Source organism: Vipera ursinii (genome assembly GCF_947247035.1).
Source record: "Vipera ursinii genome assembly, chromosome: 1".
In the NCBI taxonomy this organism is placed as follows: domain Eukaryota; kingdom Metazoa; phylum Chordata; class Lepidosauria; order Squamata; family Viperidae; genus Vipera; species Vipera ursinii.
The window spans coordinates 190,793,281-190,813,658 of NC_139512.1; the positions used below are offsets into that span (position 1 = coordinate 190,793,281).

General features: G+C 39.8%; 1 protein-coding gene across 2 annotated transcripts in view; it reads left to right on the top strand.

The window, feature by feature from the left end:
* Window positions 1-227: 227 nt before the first annotated feature.
* The window catches only part of PTCHD4 (patched domain containing 4), a gene marked incomplete at both ends in the record, with an annotated part of 68,603 nt that continues 48,452 nt past the window's right edge, over window positions 228-20,378 (top strand). Inside the window, one exon of one of the 2 annotated variants that reach the window (XM_083349203.1) lies at window positions 228-776. In XM_083349203.1, coding sequence (XP_083205329.1) covers window positions 228-776 — 549 coding nt within the window. The remainder of the gene's footprint in view (window positions 777-20,378) is intronic. The other variant, XM_083349204.1, reaches the window with a different exon arrangement.

The window sequence follows — 20,378 nt, forward strand, 5'->3', positions numbered from 1 at the left end:
TTGATCAATATTTGGTCATCTTGCTGCAACTTGCTGCAGTGTTTTAACCGGGTAGTAGAGGGAGAGGAAGGAACCGCCAGCAGCGAGCGAGCGAGCGCGAAAGTCCGAGGCAGGCAGCGGGGCTCGTCAGGCCACTTAGCTCCCGATGTCCCCCGTGCTTTCGAAGAAGACGACGGCCGGGAGCATCCGCAAGCTGGCTCGGGAGGAGGAGGAGGAGGAGGAGGAGGATGCTGCGGCAGGTGATCCACAGAGGGCTCCGGTCGTTCTGCCACCAGCTGGGCTTGTTCGTCAGCCGGCACCCTGTCTTCTTCCTCACCGTGCCTGCAGTCCTGACCATCATCTTCGGCTTCAGTGTCCTCAACCGTTTCCAGCCTGAAATGGACCTGGAGCTCCTAGTGGCCCCGAGTCACAGCTTGGCCAAGATCGAGAGGAGCTTGGCCAACAGCCTTTTCCCCCTCGACCGCTCCAAAAGCCATCTCTATTCGGACTTGCACACCCCGGGGAGGTATGGCCGGGTGATCCTCCTCACCAAGCCCGGGGGCAATATTTTGCACCAGGCTGAAGGGCTGCTGCAGATCCACCGAGCCGTGCTGGAAATGAAGGTGAACCACAAAGGCTATAATTATACTTTTTCCCATCTGTGTGTGTTGAGAAATCAGGATAAGAAATGCGTGCTGGATGATATAATTTCAGTTCTAGAGGATCTGAGGCAGGCTGCCCTCTCCAATAAGACAACTGCCAGGGTGCAAGTGAGCTATCCCAACACTAAATTAAAGGTATGCTCTTAATTGCATGCTTTTGCCGATTAAAGAAACAGCACTTCATTTCTTGTCCTCAGCAGCAAAGAGAAGCATCGATGTTGTATTTGTTGTTGTTGTTTAAACAATAAGAGACAGCTAGGGCATGATTTTAACTGGGTGATTCTGTGGGAGAGGAGGGGGATTGGAAGGGGAAAATGGAGCAGTTCAGAAGTCCTCAGTTCAAGCAAGAGCAGCAGGCTGTGCTAGGAGTGCAGAAGTTGTGTAGAAAAATGCAACCTCTTGCTCCCCGCACAAACTGTCTTCTTTGGCATGGGAGCATCTTTAGCATAGACCAGAAGGGAGACTTTTCACAGGTGCCGGATAGCAAGCCGATCCTATGTAATGAGTTGCTGATCCGATGTAATGAGTTAATTGCAGCGATTCTGGGAGCTCCCTGCTCATGGCTGAGGAGCAAGTCCAGGGTGAGAATTAGGAGTCTTACAATGGCGCTGAAACTTGGATTGAGCCACCGGTGCAGCCTAGTTGGAGGAAAGCAAAATGAAGAGGGTGGAATTAATTCTGTCCAGTTAGCAAGTTAGTTGATGTTATTTCTTTTAATATTAAAAAAAATGCTTCATGGCTACTTCCTCCTGGTGCAGTAGAATGTCTCTGGAGTGGATGGCCTCCTGAAAGACATTTCAAAGGCCGATACATTGCGCAGCAAACAGAATTTTGGTATAACCCAAGATGTTGGCTATTGTTAGATGCCTTATCATCAATATTAGTGATGTAGTGTTGTGGCCTTACCTTGATTACTAGCAAAGAATGCAAACCTTTAATCATCTTCAATATTGATAATGTGTGTCCTAATTTACAAATAATTTAGGCAACAGCACAATCATTGATTGTATTGAAACCAAAGAAATGTAATTTTCTGTCACTACAGTTTTAGTTTTATCTACAGCTCAAACTTTGTTTTCTCATGTGTTTTATGGCAGCCCTCTCTTAAGACTAGTGAAGTTCTTAATCCACTAGTTGAAGATCAGACATGTCTCTGGAATCTCTGGCCATTTGATGAGCACAGCCCAATGAAAACTGGTTCTATTGCATTGACATTAATGACACTATTTGGTCATAGATGTTCTGATCTTATTCGTATTTTCCTTGGATATAAACGTTATTAAACTTGCCTTGGATTTACTTCCAAGTAACGTATATAGGATTGTGCAGTGTAACTCTCTCCACTATTGCCCTTGGGAATTCTCAGTATTGACCTTGTCTGGACAATGCCATTTCAGTTACTATTTTTTCCAAGTAGAAAATTGTCTTATGGTAGGAAATAAAGTTCACTCAGGAAGTGGATACATATTTTAAATAGTAGCAAAGTGTCACATTTTAGCTGTGGCAATATTTGTGCATTTTATTTCACATACATTAGTTCCATTGAGAGGAACAATTAACATATGAAGTGGCTTTTGCTCTTTATGCTAAAACTGAGGATTCTAGAATACCATTTACTTATTTTTAACTACCAATTACTCTTTGCTAAGCAGGAAAACGTTAACTTAAAAACTAATAGATAACTACTGCAGTTGTTTTTTATCATTGGGGAATCTTTTTTTTTTTTGCAGATCATAGTTATAAAATGGTCAGGGCTCATGATCCCTCATGGTCCCTCATGATCCCTCTGAGGGCTTTGGTGAAAGTTTGACCCATGTTGATGGCATCTCTGATGAAGTCTAGGAGTTTGGATTACAGACATTACTTGAGCAATTAACCCACACGATCATAAACATCCATTCTGGCTGGATAAAACAGATACCTTGTTCTTCCACCAAGCTGTGTCACTGAAGAATAGTGACATTTGGTGAAATTGGCCTCACAGAAATGCTTTGGTGCCTAATCTATAGTAACGATAGCAAATCAATATCTCAGTTACCATTGGATCCTTAGAGAATCATCCATGTCAGTTTGGCAAATAGGAAGAAGTTTAAGAGCTTTCAGAAGCATGTTAAATGTTTGTAAAACATCTGGAGCATTAAATCATCACTCTTTTACACAACATAGAAAGACAGCAATAGAAATAGAATCTTTGAAATGAAACCATTATGGTTGCAAATAAAATACATAAGTGTGGACAAGAAACTTTGAAATATTTGGATTATCCCATCCCGCACACACCATTATCCTTGTAATAGCTAGAAGTATCCCGTTGGGTAGAGGAGGGCTTTTCAATCTTTTCACCCATTGTACCACTTTTAGGATATGGCAATATCCGAGTACCACCAGTCGCCTAGCAAGGTGTCAAAAACTTAATGAACCCCCCCAAAAGTAAAAAAAGTGATGAAGTACAGGTAGTCCTCGACTTACAACAGTTCACTTAGTGGCTGTTCGAAGTTACAATGGCACTGAAAAAAGTGCCCCCCAAGCCACAGCCAAGCAAGACACCTGCCTGCCCGCTCAGCGGCGCTTTTTCTCCTGTCGGAGGTTTTCATTGTTGTGAGCATTTCTGTTGAGGATTGCCAATGGGGGTGGGGGGGTGTTTGGTTTTTATTCCCCCCATCTGCTGGGTGGTTGAAGCAGGTTTTGTTCACTTCACATGACCCTGGGATACTGTGACCATTGTAAATATGAATCAGTTGCCAAGCATCTGAATGTAAATCACAAGACCCTGGAGATGCTGCAACATTCCAGCTGTTTGGTGCTTCTTCTGGGCTCAGCAGAAGCACCGGGATCAGTGCCGAGCTACAGCTGGAGCCTGGCACTGATCCTGCCTCTTCCGCTGAGCCCTGACAGCCCTACAGCTCCAGCCATCTCTCTCTCAGGCTTGTACGGTGCTGCCACTGGTTCAGCTAATTCCCCTCCTCCGCTACCACTTTTCTAGGATGGTCGCGTACCACCTGCCAGGTGCCAATGTACCACAGGTGGTACCTGTACCACTGTTTGAAAAGCCCTGGGATAGAGTTACCATACATTGTTATGAGAGAGAGGAATTCCGAGTGACTGGAAAAGGGATTGTGAAACTAGAAATAAGACTTTACTTGGGGATTGGAATAAGCAATAGTTACAAGCAATTATCCCTACCTGGAACTGAGTAATGGCTGAACTATGATAGGCTTTCTTTTTTTCTGGGTAGGCGGGTATTCTTTCAAAGAAAACATTCTCAGAAATAAAGATTATACTGGAGAGGTGCTCTATGTTATACAGCATGCCAACTTCTCATTTTACTATTAAACAGTTTTTTAAAAATCAGTCGGGGTTAAGAGCCTTCTGAGCCCCAAGAACCATTGGCACTTTGGAGCATCATGTTATAGATCGTAGAACCAAGGTATTTTTCTCACTTGATTCTTTAAATTGAGAAAAGTAAAGCATAATGTTCTGATGTTTCTGTTTCCACTTAAGTGCCTGATTCTACAAGTTAATGTTATACTTGTGTTTTGATCAGTTTTGAATCTATACCTAATAAGTAACAGAATAACAGAGTTGGAAGGGATTTTGGAGGTCTTCTAGTGCAACCCCTTGCGCAAGCATGAGATCCTATATCATTTTAATCAAATGGTTGTCCAATCTCTTCTTAAAAGCCCCCAGTGATGGAGCACCCACAACTTCTGAAGGCAACCCATTTTACAGATTGATTGTTCTCACTGTCAGGAAATTTCTCCTTAATTCTAGGTTGGGTCTTTCCTTGGTAAGTTTCTATCTGTTACTTCTTGTCCTGTCTTCAGCTGCTTAAGAAATCTAAAGCACTTGAAGATTACCTATTCCCTGCTCTCACTAATTGGTCTATTTAGGCAAGGAGATGTTTACATATGGGGGTTATAGATTCCTAAATGATTGGATTCATATTTTGGAAGTGCTTTTGGAAAATGTTGTTATTAGAGACTTAGGTGGCTTTTTTTTTTAATAGAGCTGATATCCATTTGTGGCCTTTCCTGAACTGAAATGTCCTGGCCAATTGATGACATTTAGGATGACTGCTATAACAGCTATATGTAGTTATAACTATATAGCAATTGCCTCTCAAAAGTATATTAAATGGAGTTATATTATAAATTTTCTATATTATATATCTTTGAAGAGAAAGCTTGGTTTCAGTTGAAACACAACCACTAGGTGGAAACATTTTTCTCCAATTCTGCAGGAGCTGTGTCTGTGCTCAGAGACTCAATTTGTACATCATACTTAACTAGAGTCACTTGTTGAGATGGGCGGCTATAGAAATAAAATAAAATAAATAGTTTAACCATGTTTTGATAAAATCACTGTTGGCTGAGTTTACATCATATACTAAGCCATGGTTTGTTTGCTTCTGACTTACGTATTGTGTGAATTTAGGCACAGTGTTGTAATTATAAAGCTTAAGAATGCTTGAGATCTAGTTATCTTTATAATTACAACATTGTGTCTGAATTCACACAATACGTAAATCAGAAACCATGGCTTAGTATGTGATGCAAATTCAGCCAACAGTGGTTTTATCAAAACATGTTTAAATTATTTTGTTTATTTGATTTATTTATTTGATTTCTATCTCAACAAATGACTCTATCTAAGTATGATGTACAAATCTCTCTCCCCCCCCCCTCCTACATCTCCAGCATGCTGTAGTCACTGGTGGAAGATCCCTTTCAGATGTTCCTGGCAAGTTACATGATATATGTGGTGAATGGATGTGGAAACGTTTTCATTAATGCTGACATTTCATATATGCAAAATTCTCACAGAATTTTCGCTCATATTTTGGGCATACTTTTTTGGGTTATCTCCAGTTTTATCACTTCTGAGTTTTAAACTGAAATCTGCTACTAAAATTCTAGTCATAAAGTACAGTACTCTGGAAACTGGATAAAGAATGATATATGTGTGTAGAATGAGTAAATAAATGAAACACATATCCTGTCCCACAGCAATCGCAGGCAATTGTGCTCTGAGTGTCTCAGCTACTGTATACTCTTTACATGGTTAAGTAGAGAGCGAGCTTTCAGAATGGCTGTACTTTCTTATACAATTGAAAATAATAGTATATTAGTATATTACTTTCAATAGCTTTAAATTCTAAGGTAATATGCTCTATGAGGTTTGGATAATATATACATTTTACCAGAGATATGTTCATTTAACAGATCAAGGACCATGTTATCATTTTAGTCAGTGAAATAATCATTTTATCTATTTTACCTGTATTTCTTAAGGAAACAACTCTATTTCAAAATAATTTGTATATCTTTCTTGTGATTAAACCACTTTAGTAGTGAATAAAAGAAACATAGAATATGAATAAAAATGGTATCAAGAACATCTCAATTTATATTATACAACCTTGTGCAATTCCCCAAGTCTCTGTAACGTCTCTGAGTGTACATCTTAGAGTACAGTATCTTCTCTAGGTGCTTTTACACATGCTGAAGATAACTAATGCTTCCCTGGGATACTGCCACAAATTGGCTGATTGATCCTTCCTAGCTGAGGGTAAAGTTATTGGGGCATGGGGAAGGTAGACTCTGTTGTTCTCTTTCTGAGTAGAAGACAGGCAGGTAATAAAAGGTTGGTTCACTCATCTTCACTTCCAAAGCAATGTTCCTTGATACGCTCCCTGAACTTCACAGTCAGCTCTGCTCTTTTGTGCAAGGGAATTGCCTTCAGAATATGAAGGTTGTGTTGCCAAAAGGATTTTCTTCCAAAGAGAATGTCTTATGTAGCTACACCGGACTGCTCTGAAAGACTACTTGGAAGCTACAACTTATATGCACTGCAGTGATGTGTGCAGTAATTGGCGTATGGTATCACAATAAGTCAATATGGTATCCAGGACTTTTTGTGAAGGAAAGGGAGGAGAGGAGAGGAGAGGAGAGGAGAGGAGAGGAATCAGTAGAGGAACAGACAAGACAGCAGATACAAAAACAGGAAAATAATAGAAAAGGAAAAAATACAAAAAAAGTTGATGGTGGCAAGAAAATTGGTAGTAACTTGCAAAGAATGTGGGATAAAGTTGGCAGTCTATTAATAAAAAATCATTCCATAATTAAGACCATAAGCATGAAAAATGGATTGAATAATTCCCTCCCACCTGAATGGGGATCAGTGTGGTGATCAGACTTTGCAGTCACTGCAATGAGTGCAAAATAGTTTAATGCCTCTAGAATGGTTAGTGCCATTTATATTTATTATTGTTTTAGAAAAGCTAATACATTCCTCAGAAAATGCAAAATGTGTTTGTCTTTATCCATTACCCAGGATAAGCTCCAACATATGGACATTAATATTAATATATCTAACTGTCCTTCAGTTTTTTTTCTGGAGCCTTTGTGCCTATCTATCTAAAATTTGTCAAGTTTTGCAGTCTGTTGGGTTTGAATGAGATTTTACCTCAGGACTCTTTTTGAAATTTTGTCTACATTAAAATATTTTTTTTGAAAATGTAGGTAAGTCATACAAATCTTCTCCAATGGCATTCATGTATAAAGATGCCACTGGGTCTTCTCCAATATATCCAGTCCAATAAATATATCATTCTGCCTGCTGAAAACAAGCGATGAACTTGATATATTTTCATGTATTGCAGCTCTAGCTGACTGAATCTTGTCTCTTTTTTCATGAAATGTTGGTAATGCCTTCAGAATTCCAGATACATTTTCTCAGAACTTGATTTCATCATTCTATAAGGTGGGGGAATTAAACTTTGTTTCCTAAGTAGATTTTTCCATTCAGAAGAAATATTGACACCCCAAAATCAGAATACCTGGATTAGAGTTTAGTCAAGAGACAGCTAAATTCAAAATGAAAACTTAGAACTATACACACTGTACAAGTAATCAATCTTTTTCTGATTTTAGTTTACTTCTGAAACTTGGGAACTTCCTTAAAATACTTCTATTTTTATCATATTAGCATTCTGTAAAGTGCTTTTGGCCAAACATTGGATCTACCATTATATAAGTGGCTTAGTCCAACAATCTAATCACTGCCATATTGGAAAACAGTGAATGACTAAAGAAACATAGATTCACTGAACCTCACAACAATTTGAAATGCTCCTTACAGAAATCTAGTCATGATTTGATGAGTCTTCCTAAAGATATGTGCCTTTCCAGATGCTGTCTGTCTGTCTGCAAATTAAAGCAAGAGTAAAAACACATACATCTACAAAAACATAAGACCCAAAGGACCCAAAACATTGATTAGTACAACCATGAAATCGGCTTCTTTATGTATGTGAGGACTCAGGCTTGAATCCAGAACTAAATCTCTAGAACCCAAAACCAATCACAAATCCCAAGAAAACAAAGCAAACAATGAGGTAGGCAGTGATGAAAAAAAAGAAAAACTCAAACAACCAGGAGACACAGGAAACACACCCATGCACAGGCATAAAAGTCTTAACTGCTTATATACCAACACTCAAAGCTTGGGGAACAAACAGGGTGAACTAGAATCAATAGTACATGAGGGAATGTATGACATAGTTGGCATAATAGAAACCTGGTGGGACGAAACCCATGAATGGAATGGACTGATGGATGGATACAAATTGTTCAAAAGAAACAGGTCTACAAAAAGAGGAGGGGGAGTTGCACTATATGTAAGAGAACACTACATATCTGCAGAAATGCACATGATCAAACATAAAATCTCTCCAGAATGTATATGGGTCAATGTAAAAGAAAAAAAGTGACATTGCCATAAGTGTATATTACAGGTCACCCAACCAATCAGAAGAAATAAATGAACTCTTTGCCAATCAGTTAACAAATGCATGTAGGAAGCATACCACAGTAGTAATGGGAAACTTCAATTATCCAGATATCAACTGGGAGACAAACTCTGCAGTGAGCAGGAGATCAAACAGATTCCTAATCAACCTAGCCAACAACTTTGTCACCCAAAAGGTGGAGGAGGGAACTAGATGCAAAGCTACACTGGACTTAATCTTTACAAACAGAGAAGAAGTCATAGAGCAGACATGTCAAACACAAGGCCCGGGGGCCGGATCCGGCCCGCGAAGTGGTTTCATGCGGCCCGCGAAGCCATCCTGGAAACAGTGAGGGAACGGCCCCCACTGCCTTGGCCCTGGCCCAGAGACCCTCCTTCTGCCAGAGACCCTCAGATCTGTCCCACTCCTCCCCCATAGGCACCCTTGATGCGAATGATGTAGAGCTGGCCACACCCACCCAGTAGGCCATACGCACTCTAGCCACGCCCACCCAGTAGGCCACGCCCACCCAGGCCACACCCACCCGGCCCCCTGAGGTCAACTGCAATGCTGATGCGGCCCTCAATGAAATTGAGTTTGACACCCCTGTCATAGAGGGAATTGTAATTACTGGAACCTTGGGCTAAAGTGACCATGTCATACTGGAATTTAATATAATGCAAACACTAGCAATAGAAAACAATCCAACCAATGTTCTAAACTGAAAAAGAGCTGATTTTAACAAACTCAGAGAGAACCTAGGAAAAATCCCATGGATGAAAATCCTAAAGGGGAAAACAACCCAGGAAGTGTGGGAAACCCTGAAAAATGTGATCACAAAAGCTCAGACCAGCACAATATCACTGAGAGAGAAAAAACAAGAAATCTAAGAAGAAACCAGCATGGCTGCACAAAGAGCTCTCTAACAAACTAAAAGACAATAAGGACAAATACAAAAATGGAAAGAGGGGCACATAACTAAAGCCGATTATCAGCAGACAGCCAGAACATGCAAAGATGAAGTCAGGAAAGCAAAGGCTCAGAACAAACCAAGACTCGCAACAGAAATCAAGGACAATAAAAAAAAGTTTCTTCCAACATATTAACAACAAGAAAAAAATCAAGGAACCTATAGGCCCACTAAAGAGAGAACATGGCAAGGAAATTACAGGGAACAGGGAGAAAGCAGAGCTACTTAACTCATACTTTGTGTCAGTCTTCACACACAAAAAATACTATAGCCCAACACACAAAAAAAACCTGCAAAAGACATACTAGAAACAAAAAATTAAATAAGCAAGAAAATGGTAAGGGAACACCTATTCAACCTTGACAAATACAAATCACCTGCACCAGACAGGTTACATCCCAGGCTTCTGAAGAAGCTGACAGATGTTATCTCAGAACCACTGTACCACATCTTTCATAAATTCTGGACCATTGGGAAGTACCTGAGGATTGGAAAAGGGTTAATGTAGTCCTAGTCTTCAAGAAAGGAAAAAAAATTCCAATTCCAATTACTAAAATTAAATAATTTTATTGTAAATATGTAAACTAAATATATTTGAAATATATATCAACAGAAAGCATTATGTGTGATACATGCAGTTGCTTATTCATAGTCCAGGACAGAGACATGGGTAATTTTTCACAGAAACACTTTGGAGGCAATTATCAAAAACAGAGTAATTTACTGGGAAAAACAACAACAGGAATTTGTTAACATCAATATCTGGGAATATCCTAGAAAAGATAATTAAAAAACAGATCTGGGAACAACTAGAAGCAAACAAAGTCATAACTACTACCCAGCATGGGTTTGTTAAAAACAGATCATGCCAAACCAATCTCATCGCATTCTTTGATAAAGTGACTAAACTAGTAGACCAGTGAAACATAGTGTACGTACTTAGATTTCAGTAAGGCATTTGACAAGGTAGACCACAACCTACTCCTTGGTAAGCTAGGAAAAGGTAGAATAGACAACATCACCACCAGATGGATCTGTAGCTGGCTATCAATCCTCAATGGCACTACATCCACATGGAGAGAAGTAAGCAGTGGGGTACCACAAGGTTCCATCTTAGGCCCAGTACTCTTCAATATCTTCATCAATGACTTAGATGAGGGAATTGAAGGGGAACTCATCAAATTTGCAGATGATAACAGAAAGGGAGAAATAGCCAACACCCCAGAAGACAAACTCAGGATCCAAAAAGGTCTTGACAAACTTGAACAATGGGCCCTATCCAACAAAATGAGTTTCAATGTCGAGAAAAGTAAAGTCTTACGTTTAGGCAGGAAAAACCAAAGGTACAAATACAGATTGGGAGAGAACTGGCTCAAAAACAGTAACTGTGAGAGTGACCTTGGAGTCCTAGTGGACGATCACTTGACTATGAGCCAGTAGTATGCAGCAGCAACCAAAAAAGCTAATACAATCCTGGATTGTATAAACAGAGGCATAGAATCAAGATCACATGAAGTATTATTACCACTTTATAAAACCCTAGTAAGACCACACCTGGAATACTTCAGCCAATTTTGGTCAACTTATCACAAAAAAGATGTTGAGAGTTTGCAAAAAATTCAGAGAAGAGCAACTAAGATGATCAAAGCCCTGAAGGATAAAACATATGAAGAACGGCTGCAGGACTTGGGTTTGGCTAGTCTAAATAAAAGAAGAAATAGGGGAGACATGATACAGTATTCCAGTATCTGAGGGGCTGCCACAAGGCAGAGGGGGCCAGGTTGTTCACCAAAACACCAGAGGGAAGGACGAGAAACAATAGTTGGAAAATGATTAAAAGAGAAGCAACCTGGAACTAAGGAGAAACTTCCTGACAGTGAGGACAATTAACCAGTGGAACAGCTTGCCTTCAGAAATTGTGGGTGCTCCATCACTGGAGATTTTAAGAAGAGACTGGACATTCACCTGTTTGAGATGGTATAGGTTCTCCTGCTTGAGCAGAGGGCTGGATTAGAAGACCTCCAAGGTCCCTTCCAGCTCTAATCCATTCAAGTAAATCTCCTAATCCTTACTCAAAAGCCCACAGAATCAGGGCCAATCTGATCTCTGGAGCCACCAGAACCAGTGTTTTATTGATGGATAACCACAGGAGAAAGAAATTATATTAGCATAAGCTGTAATATGGAGGCATTTTCTATTGCTTTTGATATCAGTTTCCTCAAAAGTAGTCATGAAAGGGCTTTAGAAACTAAACATCCATGCCTATAAAGGCCTCTGCCATTTTTCTGCCTCATGACAAGCCAATTTGCAAAGAAGACTATAAAACAAATCAAGTTTATTGCTTCTGATGTTCTGTGCAGGTAGTTCAGAATATTATTTTTATTATATTTATATTTATTAAATTTTTATACCGCCCTTCTCCCGAAGGACTCAGGGCGGTGTACAGGGCAGTAAATATTAAAAAGCAAAGTACAAAAGTTAAAAACAATTAAATAATTTATGCCCAATCTATACAATAGTTAAAACCATATTAAAAACCCAACCCCAAACCCATCAGACCAGGCCGGATTGCTCAAATAAATAAGTTTTTAGATCCCGCCGGAAGGAGCAAAGGTCGGGGGCCATACGGAGCTCAACCGGCAAGTGGTTCCACAGGTCTGGCGCGCCCACAGAGAATGCCCTCCCCCTGGCGGCCAGCAGTCGACATTCTCTGATCGGAGGCACCCTGAGGAGGCCCACCCTGTGGGAGCGCACTGGACGGAGGGAAGTTGATGCCGGCAGCAGGTGCTGCCGTAGGTAATCCGGACCCATGCCATGTAGGGCTTTGTAGGTCATTACCAGCACCTTGAATCTCACCCGGAGGACAACCGGCAGCCAATGTAGCTCGTGGAGCAAAGGTGTAACATGGGAGTATCGGGAGACTCCCAACACAACTCGCGTGGCTGCATTCTGCACCAGTTGGAGCTTCCGAGTGGTCTTCAAGGGCAGCCCCATGTAGAGAGCATTACAGTAGTCCAAACGAGAGGTCACGAGCGCATGAGTGACTGTACGCAAGGCATCCTGGTCCAGATAGGGCCGCAACTGGCGCACCAGGCGAACCTGGGCAAAGGCCCCCCTAGTCACAGCTCCTATATGATCTTCTAAAGAGAGCTGTGAGTCTAGAAGGACCCCCAAGTTGCACGCCCTATCTACGGGAGGCAATAGCTCACCCCCCATAGCAAGAGATGGAGTAATCTGAATTAATCTGTAATCTGAATTTCCCGGGATGCCGGCACAAATAGCCACTCAGTCTTGTCAAGGTTGAGCCGAAGCCTGTTCCTCCCCTATTAATGTAACAAGCTGAAATAGGAAGCATTTTCTTCCTCCTAAATTCTTGCAAACCACATGAAGCATGATGTGAGATTAAGAATCAGTGGGATATACATAGTTGATGGATCTGGGCCAGAAAATCCTTAGTTGTATTCTTCTCTCAACCATGAAGTCATTTTCACTAAACTGTCTCAGAAGTTAGATATATAGACAAAATAGGATGACATTAGATATGAGCTAAGAGAGATTGGTGCCTGAGGCAGGAAATCCAATAAAAATCACAATAATATTGACATAAAACCAGTAACTGACCATTTAATGCCTTACATGGTCTTACAAAAATGGTTGCACAAAATAGGCTGTTTCTTTCTTCTCTGCCAACTCAGAGTCTGGACCTACTAACTCCTATCTGGCAACAGGAAATTAATCCTTAGCAGGACCACTGAGTGAGTTGAGTGGCTGGGGATATTTCAGTTTTGTTCACTGACAAGGATCCTATTGCAAACAAGTTCATGAGCAGTGGAGGACCAACAATTTTGATCAGGATCTTGGGGCTTTCCTCCCAAATTGAATCATTTGAGGAAAAAGGGGGGGAGCAGGCAGAATCTGTACATGTGTTTGTGAAAGAGCAACAATGAGGAAAATGGATGTTCACATCCACAATGGATGTGACTGAGAAAATTTGTCTTACAGAGGTCCTTAATTACAATCCAATGTTACATTCACAATGGTGAAGTCTGACTAAGAACAGGAGGGAGAGACAACTTATATGACAACAGGATAATCCAGTATTCTTGTGGCAAATGTACTTGGAGAAGATTCCTAGGCAATGCAGCAATAAAGAAGCTGATTAAGAGCTTTCTCATCTTCAAATAAAAAATAAACCTTGCCAATTTCTATTGGTAGGGCAAAACTAGCTGTCAAACAGTCCAAAGTTAAGCATAAATCACCCTGTCCCAATGTAAGTAATCTCTTAGTCTTCTTGCTAGATTTTCATTTTGTTATGAAAACATAACAGACCCAAATTCAATCATTCCAGTATTTTCATTTACAGTTTGTTTTTCTAAAAGAATGTTGCCAAACAACTTCAAGTTAAAGACACGAATATCTATTTCGGTTTCTCTCTAAACATCAATACTCAGTGCAAATCTCGGAGCGAGGGCAGTTTCAGACAGGTACATAGCACTGGAGGAAAGGCCTCTCCTTCCTTTTAGTCACAGTGATTTTCAGAGCTCTAGAACATGAGGGAACAATATCTTTGCCCAAACCACGGTCAGTGCCTTTATGGAAACAGGGTTGATAAATTTCCTTTTCTAATCACTTTGGGAAAATTCTTTCTAAATGTTCTTCAGCCATTAAGAACCTTTGGAATGACATTATTTTTACAATATCTGGTGAGTTTTCTTCCATCATTTGCAAAAGAAAGTTTAAATGTAAGTTTAAGGACAAAAAATACTTTTTGGAAATATACAGCAAAAGGGTGATCAGAATATTATTTGAAAAGTTACAAATGGACTAAGGATACTGATGCATTTGAAATGAGATTGTGGTGTTAATTATAAGAAACCTTCCTATGGGAAAATGCTGTTGCACTTTGAAGATTAGATATTAGTGGGAATCAGAAGGCATTAAAGATCACAGTGAAAAGAAGAACTCTTAATTTTGATTTACTAATACAGAATGGAGTAAAATAGTTTAACATTGGACATATTGAGGGGTAACTGTGAATAATAGACCCAGAAGGTAATTTTAAGGGGGTCTGCCATTGTACATAGTCTGTTTAAAAGATGTTATGGAAGAGGAATAAGCTTTACTAGACAAGAGTGAGATTGATTTAAAAGTGGGTCTAAAAATGATAGGTACAAGAATGATATGGGAAAAGATGTTACATTGGTTATACAAATAACACTAGCTGATGTCTTAATAATTAAATTAATAATTAAAAGGAATGCAAAATAAAAAAATCATGTTCTAGGACAGGGATTTTTAACCTTTTCACCCATTGTACCATTTTTAGGATATGGCAACATCTGAGTACCACCAGTCGCATAGCAAGGTGTCAAAAACTTGATGAACAAAAAAGAAGGAAAAAAGTGATGAAGTACAGGTAGTTCTTGACTTACAACAGTTGGCTTAGTGACTGTTCGAAGTTACAATGGCACTGAAAAAAGTGCCCCCCAAGCCACAGCTGAGCAAGATACCTGCCTGCCCTCCCGGTGGTGCTCTTCCTCCTGTCTGAGGTTTTCATTGTTGTGAGCATTTCTTTTGAGGATTGGGTGGGGTGGGGGGTGGGTGTTTGGTTTTTATTCCCCCCCTCTGCTGGGTGGTTGCAGTAGGTTTTGGTCACTTCACATGACCCTGGGACACTGTGACCATCATAAATATGAATCAGTTGCCAAGCATCTGAATGTAAATCACAAGACCTTGGAGATGTTGCAACATTCCAGCTGATCAGCACTTCTTCTGGGCTCAGAAGTGCCAGGATCAGTGCCGAGCTCCAGCTGGAGCCTGACGCTGATCTTGGCGTTTCCAATGAGCCCTGACAGCCCCAAAGAAGCGCTGATCCTGGTGCTTTTGCTGAGCCCTGACAGCCCTGCAGCTCCAGCCATCTCTCGCTCAGCTTGTGCGGTGCTGCCACCGGTTCAGCTCATTCCCCTCCCCCACTACCACTTTTCTAGGATGGTCGCATACCACCTGCCAGGTGCCAGTGTACCACAGGTGGTACCCGTACCACTGTTTGAATAGCCCTGTTCTAGGACATTAATTTAAGATATTATAGATCAAGATTGCTAAAAGTAAAAGGAAGGAATCTAAAGGTAGTTTATTTGTTCAAGGTTAAAATAGATATGTTGTTATCCATGGTAACTCTTAGTGGATTTCTACTGACTAGGACTAGGAGGTTTTAAAGACTTGTTTATAGATAAGATATAAGATATGGAGAAAAGATTCAGTTGTTCATTGCTTAAGAGAAGGTGATAAGGTACTAAACTTGCACATATTTGTTGTGATGAAGGGAAAAATCTTTTTATATATTTATTTATATTTTCCTTTTACTATATTATTTGTTTCTTTACCATTTTACTTTCTATTTTTTATTTTCTATACTGTACTTTCCATTTTTTCTTTTTCTTTTTTTAGTTTGTGTTATTGTAGTGTTTTATTTTTTCCTTGTAATGTTGCATAAAGAAGCCACCTTTGATTCAAAGGGTTTAGAGAGTGAAAGCACTGCTAGTGCCAGTTGTTTGAAGGTGATGAGCTGAAATTTGTTTGAAGATGTAATAAGCTTGTTCATGGATTAAAATATTGACCAGAACTTCTTCATATATTATTGTTAACTTATCGTGCAATCCCTTTGGCATCTGCAGGAAAAGGGCTGGGGAGAAGGGTAAGTGATGAAACATACATACATGTTTTACAGCACTTCTTTGTAAATCACAACACATCTATGAATGGTCTATGAATGGACTTGCATTGTGACACAAGACATATCTCATCAGTTAGGTTCTGTTATGTTTAGAAACAGGATTTTGTTCCGTGCAAGAATGTCAGTGATACCCCAACTGCTCTTTAGGGATATATCTAGTCATTTGCAAAGCAACATTACATTTTACTTTTTATTCACTATTTCTCTCTTGCAAACAGCTGAGTTGGTGCTTTGGTTTTTTTTGTTTTTTTGTTTGAAAAAGCATATTGCTTTTTTGTTTTTAATAAGAAAACTCATACGAAATGGATTAACTGGCCTTTGTGGTAATATAGGACTCTGTAGTTTTTCTGCTAATATCTGACAGGGACACCTCTCTAGATAGAAGACTCTTTGTTCTTGCTGTTACTTGTGATTAACATCTAAAGCACTTCTGTTTAGTGTCAAATGCTCTGGCGTCTGCACTGGGAAGACTCCATCCCTGCTCTGCCTTTCATGGAATTAGCATTGAGCAACTTCAGTAAATTTGGGAGGAGAAAGAAGATAATGGAAATTTGGCTAGTTCCATCAAACCTCTGAGCAACCATATTTAATATGGGCTAGAAGCTTTTTTTTAAAAAAAAAAACCATTTAGAAAGGACTATTTTCAGCATGGTTATTCAGTTGGTAGGGGCAATTTTAGGGATGGCTGGAGCTCATAATCTATGTTTCTGTTGGAGGCAGCCAAACAGCTAGAGCCCATGAGGTCACTGAAATGGTAGCCTGAAGTTTCTATATTTATGCCTTATTTTGGATGGGCTTGCTATCCAAATTCTGTGGGCCTCAAAATGTAGCCTATGAGTTGCAGGTTTCCCACATCTGGCCTATATAGCCAGAACTGCACTGTTTGTGATGGAGCTGGCACATTCAGATTTAACTCTGACTCTCAAACGTCATTTCAAGGCTTGTTTAATACTACTTCATGGGTTCCAGAGTCTTTTTTCTTGCTTGTTCGTTGAACTGACATATTGCAGCATGAATTTGTAATAGCATGAACTTGTTTGATATTTTTTCTTCAGCTGCTCTGGGATAATTTTATCATATCTAACTTAACATATATATAAGAAGCTGGAAGTTACAAAAGGAAGATAAATTAAAAATCAGCTTATTACAAAACATATTCTTGCCAGCCTGCAAATTGGGACACTTTTGCCATGATGAAGTGACTTTCATTGGTTACAAGACAGAGGTCCCAAAATTTACTAAATGCTATTATTTTATGATGGGTGTAGTAAGCAATTTTTAAATGACTTATCTTTCTTTCTGCTATCCTGTAAAACTTATTAAAATGGAACAATTTAAACCATACATTGTAGAATCTGTGCCTACGGACACCTCCTTTGCTGCTTGGCAAACTCTGCTACATCAAGAAAAGAAACTTAACAAACTTAAAGTTTGTTAATTTTAAACATTATTAAATAGGGAGCTGTATTGTTGCAAAGCAGTGGGCTCTAAACATGATATTTATTTTTGAACACACCACAGAGCTTGACTTAAGTGCCAGAAGCACTTAAAAAACTGACCTTTGGTGATTGCCATGCAGTGCTTTATTGGGAAATACGCCTATGTAGTCAGAAAGATATTGACCTTGCCTCTGGAGCAGGCATTAGAAAACATCTGGAGGGACTAAAGCTAATCATGTGATACTCTTTATGAGTTTACTTGCCTGATTTGCTTATTATTACTTGTATGTTTTCTTGCCTGCTTTCTAAAAACATAGATGGATGTATTGGTTATTTGGTTTGTTTGTGGGATATATGTGTTTTCTATCTAGGCTACCAGATAGGACTGCAAACCACTAGAGGGCAGCCGCTAGAGGGCAGCAACGAAAAATTGCTGCCCCCTTGTGACTGTCCAGATAACTCGCATTTTCTGTTACTTTTCTTTTAAAAACACTTATTAATTGACGACACAAGTCCAAACTACAGAACCATCATTCATTACATTGCATGAGGCTAGGTTTTGGGCAGCAACATGTAAGATCTGCTGGACCTTGTCAGGGATTCTTCTATATAGATGTATTTTATGTAATTTTAGATATGATCCAGTTTTATGTAACTTTAGATGTAATATCACATTTTTGTAATTTTAGATGTCATCACATGTTATGTCATTTATGTAAAGTTATCACATAACGTAGACACAGATTGATCCTGGTCTTGCCAGGTTGTTTCATAGATGTATTCAGTGGTGGGATTCAAATATGTGAACAACCGGTTCTCTGTGTGGATGCTGCTTCCAGAAGTCCATTCTGGGCAACAAAAAATTAGCTACTGGTTCTGCTGAAGTGGTGTGAACCGGCTGAATCCCACCAGTGGATGTATTTTAATTTTGTATCAAATATTATTGAAATCTTAGATTTATAGGTGCTCACACATCACTCGTAGACTCACTTAAGATTGTAATAAACTGGCTGACTGACTGACAAAACAAACCACATTACAATAAAATTTCAGTAAACAATAAGCAAAGTTATGAAAAAGGGGGGAAAGTATGATTTTTCCCATACAGGGCATAAATACAAACACATATATAGAAATTCTACTCATGCATTTTAATGTTAGTCATATTTCATTACAATCTTCTATTACTAATTTATGTCTATGTCAGGGTCCACTTCAATACCTCATCCTAAGAAAGTAGAAATCGTGGAAGCAGTTTCTTCCAAAAGGAACTTTTATTAGGAGAAGCTGATAGCAGGTATAATAGACAGGATCTGAGGGTTTCCCACTCAGATCAATAGGTTAAAAGAGTCCCAGCAAACCCCACCACAATAGTTCATCTGGTCAGTTTGAATGGGCCAATTCTCAGGTTTTAAGTCCATTGTGGGAAACTTGCTGATAACACCGGTCTTTCCCAGGCTTGTAGCAATGTTGTTGTGGCTTTGCACCTTCCCTTCCAAAATGGGAGATAAGACAGATGGCCAGAGGCTTATTTCTTTCTCCCCCAAGGTGACATCAAGGGAGAAGCAGTTCAAAGAGCAAGTATGCAGAGAAAGCGAAAGAGATACATTGTAGCAATAGAGTAAACAAAGAGACAGCCCGCAATGGTTCCCCCTCCCCTCCAGGAGTATGACAGAACCCAGAGCAATAGAAGAAATAGAATGAGAGAGAGTTCCCCTTAATAATATATGGGTTCTGACATCCTGCCCTCCTTAAAAGAAAGAGAGATCCATCTGTTGGAAGACAGAAACAAATAGAATGAAAGAGATTGATTAGTCTGGTTTGTTAGGGTATGCTGTGTGAAATTTCCTAAGGAGTTTAGGAGCTTTAACATGGCGTTTGTGGACCCACTCATTTTGGGAGGGTGGAAGATGTTTCCACGCTACTAGGTATTGGGTGGAGCCATGGTGTTTCTTGGAATCTTGGATTTCTTTAATTTCAAAATGCTGTTCCCCTTCCACCATAATGGGGGGAGGAGGAGGAGCAACAGCTGGTCTTAAAGGTGACTGTTGTTCACGTTTTAGAAGGCTGCAGTGGTAAATTGGGTGAATCTGTCTGAGGGACTTTGGGAGTGCTAATTCTACTGTGACAGGATTTATAATTCTGGTAATAGGGAATGGTCCTACATATTTGGGTCCTAACTTCTTCAAAGGTTGTAGGGATTTTAGGAATTTGGTAGACAAGTAAACCTTCTCCCCTACACTGAAAGGTTTTGGCTCAACTCTCTTTTTATCTGCTTGGGTTTTGTACGCTTGTCTAGTTTCATCAAAAGCTTTCCTGACTACTGGCCAGGTGTTCTTTAGTTGTGCAATCCACTCCTTTAGAGAAGGGATCACAGGGCCAGTTGTCGGAAGTTCAGGCATCGGGTTAAAACTCTGCCCCATTGCTACTTGGAAGGGAGTGTATCCTGTGCTGGAATGGACTGTGTTGTTGTAGGCAACCTCTGTGAATGAGAGTAGGTCAGTCCAGTTGTCCTGCTGGTAATTTATAAAACATCTTAAGTACTGTTCCCGTACTGACTTCAACCATTCAGTCCCACCATTTGTTTGCAGATGATGACTAGATGTTAGTTCCTGGGTGGTTACTAATAAGCTTAGGAATGCTTTTCAGAATTCTGATGTGAATTGCACTCCTCTATCAGATATGAGGCACTGTGAGGCCCCATGGTGTTGATATATGTGTTGAACAAACAGTTTTGCAAGTGTCTTTGCATTAGGAATTTTTGAACGGGGAATAAAATGCACTTGTTTGGAAAATAAGTCTGTCA